This window comes from Morus notabilis, unplaced genomic scaffold (genome assembly GCF_000414095.1).
Source record: "Morus notabilis unplaced genomic scaffold, ASM41409v2 Scaffold348, whole genome shotgun sequence".
NCBI classification, from domain to species: Eukaryota; Viridiplantae; Streptophyta; class Magnoliopsida; order Rosales; family Moraceae; genus Morus; species Morus notabilis.
This window is the reverse complement of record NW_010361555.1, coordinates 376,133-386,494: the sequence shown is the minus strand read 5'-3', so window position 1 is coordinate 386,494 and position 10,362 is coordinate 376,133. Positions and strand designations below refer to the sequence as shown.

Here is a 10,362-nt window from a genome sequence, read left to right as displayed (position 1 = left end):
CCCAAAAAAAAAAAGGTAGGGCCCCCTTTAAAAAAAAAAAAAAAAAAAAAAAAAAAAAAAAAAAAAAAAAAAAAAGAGGGTACGAGCCTGCTCAAAGTATGCATTACGTAGGCGTGCATGGTCACGAGCTTCCTCCCTTAGCTCAGAATACATATTTGCTGTCATCTCAACATTGTTAAAGCAGATATAAATCTGGAAGGAATCATTCCACATCTAAAGGCATATAAACACAAGTAATTTGGTTGACCAAGGAATATTACCAACAGCATCTCCAGTTTCAAGCCAAACAGGAGCAGCCCGAGCAGAGCCACGTGATTGCGCCCGGTCATTGTAGGTGCCTCTTCCGTGCCCACTGCTGTAAGTACTTGTCAAAGCATGAGAACTTCTACTTGAGCCAATAGCAGCATCTGCAGAACTATTCTGCTCATACTTCCATACACCAGAATCCTGAGCAGCCAATTTCCTGACTGCTGAAGCAAAATCTATACCACCTCTAGATGGAACGGAAGAGCTCGACTTGAATAAAAGCAGGTTTTCCTTGTCAGAAGAACGATAAGGATTGCCACTTTGCTGTAGTTCATCTACAGCATATTTTCGAGGACCATTCTGACCATCTGTTGGAGTAAGTGCGGGAAAGTCCATTGCACTAAGATTAGGTGCAGACAGGGTCTTTGAGCTCAGATTTTGATTGAAACCGCTATCAACTTGAAGCTACAATTCAAAGAAAGGTTACTGTCACATATACCCCACATGCAGAGTTAATTCTTTGAGATATTGAACAATAAAATAAAATAATTGCAACATAGTATTATCAGAAAATAAACAAATAAAAAAATTTCCCACAAATACCACTGTCCGACCATAACCGTAAAAAACAGAGACCAAAAATAATAGAAAAGACAATCACTATTAGCACCACAAAGTGAAAGAAGGATGTGACCCGCATAAAATCCCTAAACCCCCCATACCATGCCACAATGATTAAGGAACCGAGTGATAGACAAAAGACTGCAATGGAGTCAGCTCAAAGCTCTTTGTTGAGCCAGATCTTCCCTGCCAAAATTAGGCATGAGAGCTAGTGCTCTCCATAGTTAGATTAGAATCAAGCCAAGCCAAGGATTTAGCAACAATGCGTCCATGTCCGTTGGTGTGTGCTTGTGTGAAAATGAAGAAACGAAAAACAGGAAAGACAGGGCTCTAGTAACTTAAGTCGTCGTGATAAAAAAATTATTTATCTTTAAAAGACGGTCATAAAAATCAAGACAGACACAAGTGCAGCTCAGATTTACTAAAGCAAAAAAGCCTAAAACATTTACAGCAACTAAGCATACCTCCAACTGGATGAGCATTTCAATAGTCAGATTTAGGTCACATGCATTGGCAAAATAAACCTCTGCAAGGCTTTCAGCAGCAAATCCAGGGAACTGTGAAGCCAAAAATTCAAGAGGATTAATATCAGTATCTTCAACCATTGCATGTTCACCCAACATATCATTCATAAACCCATGCCGAGAAATGCCATCATAAGGAAGCCCCTCCTGACCATTACTAACAAGCTGATTGCTATTCACAATCTGTTTATCCCAAGGCTGAGTTGACATATGCAGGAAATTGCCAGAAGATAAATCTTCACCATAAGTCGAACCAGAGATTCTTAACTTTTCAGAAAAGCTATTACCATTAACGCGTGCCTCGTTTAACAAATAACCACTCCCTGTAGAAGGAGAAAACCTTATTGATTCACTATCATCGTGCAAGGATAAGCCCGCCAAAGAGAGATTTCCCAGGGCTTGAGATTCATCTTCTCCCATGACCTTGAAGTCAGGGGTAATATCATCAGGGAGCTGACGGCGCCAGTACTGGTGGGCCTCTTCATCGGAATTATTCGAGACAGACGACTCTGATCGATCTAGCACTGCTTTTCCTAAAGTTCCAGAAGAAGAAAATATAGATGCCGCGTTGGCTGCACTGGTGCTTCCGGATGGCGATGTTCGGAGGGCAGAAGGAATAAACTCTGCTGCATTAGGATTTAGTCTTGTTAGCTTGCTTGCCGTGCTTAGCTTTGCCTCAGTCGTACAGGCTCCTTTCTTGGATAAGCTCATTATTTACTGAAATAAAAACAAAAATACTGATGCGGGGTGATAAAAATAACTCAAATTCCGGTAAAGCTTCAACCAAACCCTGCAAAACAGACGATGAAAGTTAGTCCAGTGGCCAAAAAGTTTTCCTTTTAAAAAAACTATATGCAAATTGGTCAATTATTTTGCCGCAAATGGATTCAACACCGTGTGGCACATATGTCAAACAGCTATCTTTATAGAATCCTTGGTGAACATATTGAGAATATACTAGCTTTTGAACACGGGAAATTGGAAAAGGACAAATTTGGAAGAAACAAATTCCCTCCAAGTGCAGGAAACAAATTAAACACAAATATTTACTATGTAAGTCCCAAGATTGTAGAAATATTATAAGCCAAACTCAAAAAAAAAAAAAAAAAAGCAGCCTTGAAAAAACTTCTTTACCCAATTTTGTCACAATTAGGCCGGAAAAAATAGGGCTTCAAACTCAAATAATTTATTGATTAAAATCCCAACAGTAACAAAAATAGGTCAAGAAAAAAGAAAAGATTTTCAATGAACAACGGCAACCCTAATTATCCTGTTCTAAAACACAATCAAATAAAAACAACCGCAATAAATACACAATTGAGTAAAAGCAAAGCGAGTATTAACCAAAACCGCTAGCCAGCATAATTCAAACAAACCGAAATCAATAGATCTCGATTTTTCGACTCCAATTTGACAACTAACATTAAAAAAAGCCCCAAAACCACAAAATTCCGTGGAGAATCTGAAAGATCCGGTGGGGAATATGAAATTAGGCATACCTTTGCGAACCAAATCGCATGGATCCATGGACTGAGATGGAGCTAAAATCCGACGAGTCGGAGAAGAGAGAGAAAGGAAGATAGAGACTCAAAAATGGGGCTTTTATTGGGTTTCGAGCTATAAACTCTCTCCAGTATTATCTTGTGCTTTCAAGGGCTTCCCTTTCCCACTCTCTCTCTCTCTCTCTTCTCTTTCCTCTCTCTCTCTCTCTCTCCTCTTTCTTTTGTCTGAAACCCTCTTTTGGCTAATACCACCACCACCACCACAAAAATATAAAAGACAGCCAACCCTTCGCCACTCGATTTGACCTCTCTCTCTCTCTCACTCTCTCTCTATCTCTATCCCTCTCTCTTTCTCTCTCCTCGCTTCTCCATCTAAAGCTAAACTCTAGATCCTCTGTTTCTCTTGACCCTAAATTATACAATATAGTTAATAAATTAATTAATTAATTTACCTAATCATACCCTTGGGATTTGTGAAATTAAAGTGTGCACCTGTGCACGACTTTTTTCGCCTAATACGATAAATTAATTTTTTTAAGAAAACAAAAATATATATTTAATTTAATATTTGCCACTAATAGGAGGTTTTTTTTTGTTGTCCTTTCTTCTTTAAAACCCATGTCATGAGAAACAATCTAAAGTCAGTTAAACTATGATGAAGGCCTCGTTGATTTTGATATGTTTATTTCACTTATTTAAATTTAAAATTTAAGTTTTATTATTATAAAAAATTTTAAAAATAGTTATATTTAATTTTTTTATTACAGTAAAAATTTTCATATAAAGTAATATTTTAACTCGAATTAAAAATTTAAATTAACAAATTAAATAGGCTTAAAATTCATTCAAATTTTTAATTTTAATTTTATTACAGTTAAAAACTCTTATAAAAAGTCAGATCTAATTTTTTTCTATTACAGTTAAAAATCTCAATAAAATCACGTTTCTCGAAAACTGCCACTAATAGGGTTTTTTCCCCTTTCTTCTTTGAAAAAACAAAACCATACCATGAGCAACAATTTAAAGTCAGTTAAACTATGATTAAGTTTGTTCTCTTGAAAAAATATAAAATAAAACTATGATTAGGTTAACAGTATTTTCCCACTTTCTACATGCGGGTAAAGAAGTACCATTTATTATTATCAAAAGCTTCTGTCTTAAATTTCAATTGGATATTCATCTGTTAATTTTGATGTCCTCGTTTTGTTTGTTGTCTCTTTTCTTCCCCCTGAATGACATCAGTAACCACAATGATTTTTACTTCTGCAAACAAAACAACAAAAAAGTAATAATAATCAAATATATATTCACGTTTTTCCACTTTCCATATGAGATAAACAAAAAAGTAATAATAATCAAATATATATTCACGTTTTTTCACTTTCCATATGAGATAAAGTTAGCTTTTGAATGTGAATGTATGTGTCATTCATTTTACTAATTTAAATTTAAAATTTAAATTTTATTATAATAAAAAAATTTTAAAAAAAATTATATTTAATTTTTTTACTACAGTAAAAAAAATTTATATAAAATTACATCTCAACTCAAATTATAAACTCAAATAAATGAGTTAAACAAGCCCTAAGTACATTATGTAGAAGTAATCTTTAAATAATTAGTTGATAATATTATACCAACAAAAATAAAAGATTTAACATCTTTCACTTGATAACAGATATTTATTCAGGCTATCTTTGGTTTATGAATTTATTTACAGGCTATCATTGGTTCATGAATTCAAATTCATGGTTTTGATCATATTACAATGTTTTTTCTCACAGAATATTTGACTTTAAAAAGTTCTCTCTAATAAGTTCTCTCACAAAATTTAAATGCAGAATCAAAATTTCTTAGCTTTGTAATTACTCCCTCTCTATAGAAAATTGATGAACTTACTCGAAACTAAATTATTACTCTTGATTAATACTTTATTGACTATGTAGTTATTTGACTAAAAAATATGTTAATCAAGAATAAGAGATAAAAATCCGTACTCATGCACTCTAAAGGGTATTTGTCTCCTTTTCTTATTACTCTATAAAATTTGACATCTCTGATTTTTGAGAGAATGTAGTAAATAGTAGGGCCGGTAATATGGGTCACAACACGACAATACGACTTGAAAACGATACGAATTTCGTGGGTCAAGGTTGAGAAAAAAGAGATTCGAATCATAACTGTGTCGACCTGAAATTGACACGAAAAATACATGTCAATTTCAGGTTGGACCCGCCTAACCCGAACACGACACGAAACTCGTAAAAAACTAAAAAATACATATATTTTTCATTACATATTTTTTATTTTATTATGAACTTGTGATATCATGATATGCATACTCAAAATCTTATACTATTATTTACTTAATTTCAATGGAAGTTATTGTATTTTTTGTGTGTTATGAATTTTAAGTTGTTTCTAATATGTAAAAAACTAAATAAAAGTATACAATTTTCGTGTCAATTTCGGGTTGGGTCATTTTCGTGTCGTGTCTTGTCAACCCGTAAACTGGTCGTGTCATGTTCGTGTTGCGGTTTTTAAAAATTTCGCGTCACGGGTCATGTTCGAGTTGACTGCAAATTTAGAAAGAAACGATCAAAAAACAACACGAACACGACACGTGACACGAATTACCACCCCTAATAAATAGTAAATTTTTGAAAGTAAATTAAGCAAATAACAAATTTTGAAACTATTTAAAGTAAATAACAGTTTACCTAGTAAATGAATCATTTACTACGTAAATGGTTCATTCACGACTAGTAAAAATATTTTTTTCACGTAAGTTTTCTTTTTACGACTAGTATATTGATTTTTTTCATGAAAATAAAGACTTTTTAAGATTTTTTACCACGTAAGTTATTTTTTACTAGTCGATAAATGAATCATCTATCACGTAAATTATTCATTTACTATGTAAACCATTATTTACTTCAAATTGTTTTAAAAGCTACTATTTACTTAAGTTAGTTTTAAAAATATGCTATTTACCACCATTTGTTTCTCCATAAATCAATTTTGGGTAATTTGCACAAATTATCCCAAACCTTTTTAGAATGTGAGAGTTTAGTCCCCAACTTTTTTTTTTGACAAAATGACCCTCAACCTATTTAAAAAGGTACAATCTCCTCCTTTCTGTCAATTGTCGTCCAAAAGATAATGGTACAGTGCACATAAGAACCCACGTAGGCCATATTGTTGCTAGAAAGATGAAATTACACTAAAATAACTCCCATCGCCCTACATCTCACCCATCAAATTCTTTCAAAACTATGAATCCATGCTCAACAAGTTCAAAATTTTCATCTACAAGCCAAATGCGGCCTTCCCCTACGAATCTCCATCTGAGTCGCTCTTCTACACCTTTCTCCGGAGCAGTCCCTTCGCCACTGAAGACGGCGAACAAGCTCACCTCTACTTTGTCCCCTTATCCTCCAATGTTCGTATCAACTCCCTCTCACGCTTCGTTAGGGAGATCCAGAGGGCCTTACCGTATTGGAACCGCATCCTCAGCGTAGACCACGTCTTCATCTCCTACCGCGGCAACACCACTGATGGCGACCGGAACGTCCTCGAGCTGAGGAAGAACGCAATCCAGATCTCCTGCTTTCCCGCTCCCGTCGGCAAGTTCATTCCTCACAAAGATGTTTCCCTGCCTGCGGTCTCCACCTTCAGCGTTGACATGTCGCTCGAGCCGAAGAACGCATCAGTGAGATTCCTCAGCTACCTCCGGCCTGATCAGAGCAGCGGAGCGAACGAGTCGGCCCTGGTGAATTAGTTGATTGGCGATCCAGGCTTTCTGATCGATTCTAGGGCGCCATTCAAGAAGGCGACCTATGAGGAGAGATTGCCGATCAATAAGTTCTGCTTGTTCGAGTATGGTGCCGACGTGTCCAGAATCGGCCAATTAAGGGCATTTTCGTCTTTCTAGCAACAACATGGCTACATGGGTTCTCACATGCACTGTACCGTTACTTTTTGGATGACAATTGATGAAAATGATGAGATTGTACCTTTTTAAATAGGTAGGGGATTGTTTTGTCAAAGAAAATATTAGAGACCAAACTGTCACATTTTAAAAACGTCGGAGACCATTCATTAGTTTTTTTTTTTTATATATTTGGGCCTCACGGGCAATGTGGCCGAGGTCTGACTCAACTGTTCAACTGGGTCACTCTTTGGATTTCACAAGTAGAACCTGTAAACCCAACATATGTTGTACCAAAAACAACAACGATACAAGATTTTCATGTGTCACATCTAATTTGCAAAAAAAAAAAAAAATTGCAAAAATACGGCAAAAATTTTCAATGGTGTTACCCCCATAGAGCAATGAAAGGTTGTTCATGTGTCACATCTAATTAACAGCAAATTAAAGTTATCAAAACTATACAAAATAATAACTAGCGTGAATGGCAAAGAGACTGAAAAGTGGCCTGAACGTTATTTAGGATCTTGTTTCATCAAATCTACAAAAAGCTGTAAAAAAAATAATGACCAGCAATTGCATCTAGGGATGAAAACATTTAGGACGCATTTATAATTTTAATTCTGTTATAGTATTTTTTTCTCATAACAAGTTTTAAATTTAAATATTATAATTAAAAATTACTAATTTAAATGTAAAAACCGAACGAGTCTTTACATTGCAGTATCTCATTTTTCATTTTTTTTTTTGGGGAAACAAAAACAACTTCGCACTAGCCTAAAACCAAAACAGAAATAGAGTGGGAATTTTCCTCAAGCCAGAAACGATCATTAATGGAAGACATTACAAATTATGCAAGTGGGTTGACTGCCATAGCAACAAGGAAGCATCCGCTACCACCTAAGAAAGCACACAAATGAGATATGACAAAAACAATGGTGTTCGCAAGAGGAAAACTATTTAGAGTAGACTTTGTAGCACTAATAGCCTCAGGGGAATCTCTCTCTCTCTGTTTTTTTTTTTTTTTTTTTTTTTTTTTTTTTTTTTTTTTTTGTAAAAAGTTGGGAAGAGAATGACTAGCGTTAGCATATTATTTTTTTGGGTGTTACTAGCCCCAAGCATCGAATGCAGTAGCGCCCTTTAAATCGAATATTAGGTTGGCAATAGTAAATTTTCACATTCAAATTAAGGACCATCTAACACTCAAAATTTTGACCACGTACACACCATGATAATCTATTATTGCTAAGTTACCCACTCGACATTGAGAAAGTCAATTGCCACCTAATAAGGTTTAAGAGCATCTCCAATACAATGATATGATTACTGTGTCAATGGTAAATTTGGCTAGTATTGAAACTTTGGACGGGCCACCCGCGACCGCCTGAAAAAAATGAACTTGTGCCCGTTGCCCGAGCCCGCTTGCCTGAAAAATTCAGGTTGCCCGCTCGAGCCCGACCTCCACCTTGAACGAGCTTCGGGCAGGTCTTGGTTGCCCGAAGCCCGGTCATGCTGCCCGAATATTTAATATATATATATTTTTTTATATATATGTTTTATTTTTTATAATATTGTGTATCTATATTATATATAATATTGTTTATTAATTGTATTTGTATATAAATAATTATTAAGTTATTTATTGTAAAAATTATATAAAAACTATAATCTAGATTAAAATCAACACACATTATTAAAACAAATACTAATAAAAAATTTTTAGACGGGCTTTAGGCAATGGGTTTTCCACGGCTGTGGGCTTATTTTTTTGCTTTATTTTTGGGCTGCCCGAGCCCGGCCTAGAACTTGGACAGGTGGACTTAGGGCCCTGCCCACCGAGCCCAAAAATTTTCGGGCTTCAGGCAGGCCCGCCACCCATTCTTCCAGCACTAAATTTGGCATTTAAGTGTAAACGCTTCGTAATGAGTGTCGATTGTTGTACTAAATTTGTAGTATGTTATACTTTGTGACAAATTTATCACCAAATATAACATATAGCAAATTTGACATTTAATTACTATTAGCTGATGTATTTACTTTTTCATTTATCATTACAATTTTGCATTTCAAATTATTTAAAAATAAAAGATTAGTTTTACAACTTCCAAAAACTTAATGATTATATTAAAAAATAAATTTCACATTTAAAATAGTATTATGTATTGGAGCACAAATAAAAATAACATGTTAAATATACCATTATCACACTTTTTAATATAAAATATACAATTAATATTAACTTTTACATTGTAGATGGTCTAACGCCAACATCCAAATTTAACATTTAATTTTTATTGGTTGATATATTTACTTTTTCATTTATCATTACAATTTTGCATTTCAAATTATTTAAAAATAAAAGATTAGTTTTACAACTTCTAAAACTTAATGATTATATTACACATTAAATTTTACATTTGAAATAGTATTATGTATTAGAACGTAAATAAAAATAACATGTTAAATATACCATTATCACACTTTTTAATATAAAATATACAATTAATATTAACTTTTACATTGTAGATGGTCTAACGCCAACATCCAAATTTAACATTTAATTTTTATTGGTTGATATATTTACTTTTTCATTTATCATTACAATTTTGCATTTCAAATTATTTAAAAATAAAAGATTAGTTTTACAACTTCTAAAACTTAATGATTATATTACACATTAAATTTTACATTTGAAATAGTATTATGTATTAGAACGTAAATAAAAATAACATATTAAATATATTATTATTACATTTTTTAATATAAAATATACAATTAATATTAATTTTTATATTGTAGATGGTCTAACGTCTAAATTTTAACGTTTAATTGCTATGGGTTGATATGACCATGGGTCACAATCCACATAACCACTCTGCCTTTGCGGGTTGCTATAGCCCGCACGACTCTACCTCATTTGTGTCGTTTACCTACAAAACCATGGTCGTGGATCATGAGCCACATGACCCCTCACCTTTTTATGAGCATGGGTCGTCAAAGTCAAGAGGGCCCGTACGGTTCGCTAATTCGAGTTAAAATGTAATGTTGTGTGAAAGCTTTTTACTGTAGCAAAAAAGTTAGATGTGACTGTTTCTGAGAGCTTTTTACTATAGCAAAACTCAAATTTTAAACTCGAATATGCGAAAAAAATGGGGCCAAAGAATACCCCTTTAATTTCTTTGTTTATTTTGAATTTCAAATTTTTATTCTTTTTATGCATCGAAATTGGTAATTATGTCTTTTGCAATACAAAGAAAGTATGGAGCTGTTCGGCAGTTGAGTTTTTAAGTCAAAAACTCAAAAAAAAAAAAAAACAACACGAGTTACAATTTTATTTAAATTCACATTCTTTTAAGTTTGAACTCGAGTTTGGGACTAAAACTCGAGTTTAAAGTTTCCCCTTCAACTCGAGTTCAGAAACTCGAACTCAAATTATTGAATAGTATTTTTTCTATTCTTAAAAATGCTATAAGTTTTTCGTTTTAATTCTGATTGAGATGATTTTTTTCTATGCGTTGACAACAAAAAGATGATTAAA

At 33.7% G+C, this 10,362-nt stretch overlaps 2 protein-coding genes across 3 annotated transcripts in view; one reads left to right on the top strand and one right to left on the bottom strand.

The window, feature by feature from the left end:
* LOC21401589 (polyadenylate-binding protein-interacting protein 7) overlaps positions 1 to 3,262 on the bottom strand; it is a 5,213-nt gene extending 1,951 nt beyond the window's left edge. For both annotated transcript variants that reach the window (XM_024166910.1, XM_024166911.1), the window contains exons 1-4: positions 2,891 to 3,262; positions 1,332 to 2,181; positions 261 to 711; positions 88 to 158 (exon numbers count right to left, since the gene is read on the bottom strand). In XM_024166910.1, the coding sequence (XP_024022678.1) occupies positions 88 to 158; positions 261 to 711; positions 1,332 to 2,102 (1,293 nt within the window). In that variant the 5' untranslated portion in view covers positions 2,103 to 2,181; positions 2,891 to 3,262. The remainder of the gene's footprint in view (positions 1 to 87; positions 159 to 260; positions 712 to 1,331; positions 2,182 to 2,890) is intronic.
* Positions 3,263 to 6,176: 2,914 nt separating this feature from the next.
* LOC21401588 (probable glycosyltransferase At5g20260) lies at positions 6,177 to 6,674 on the top strand. The gene has a single exon (XM_010100087.1). It carries the CDS (start codon positions 6,177 to 6,179, stop codon positions 6,672 to 6,674), a length of 498 nt encoding a protein of 165 aa, XP_010098389.1.
* The last annotated feature ends 3,688 nt before the right edge of the window (positions 6,675 to 10,362 follow it).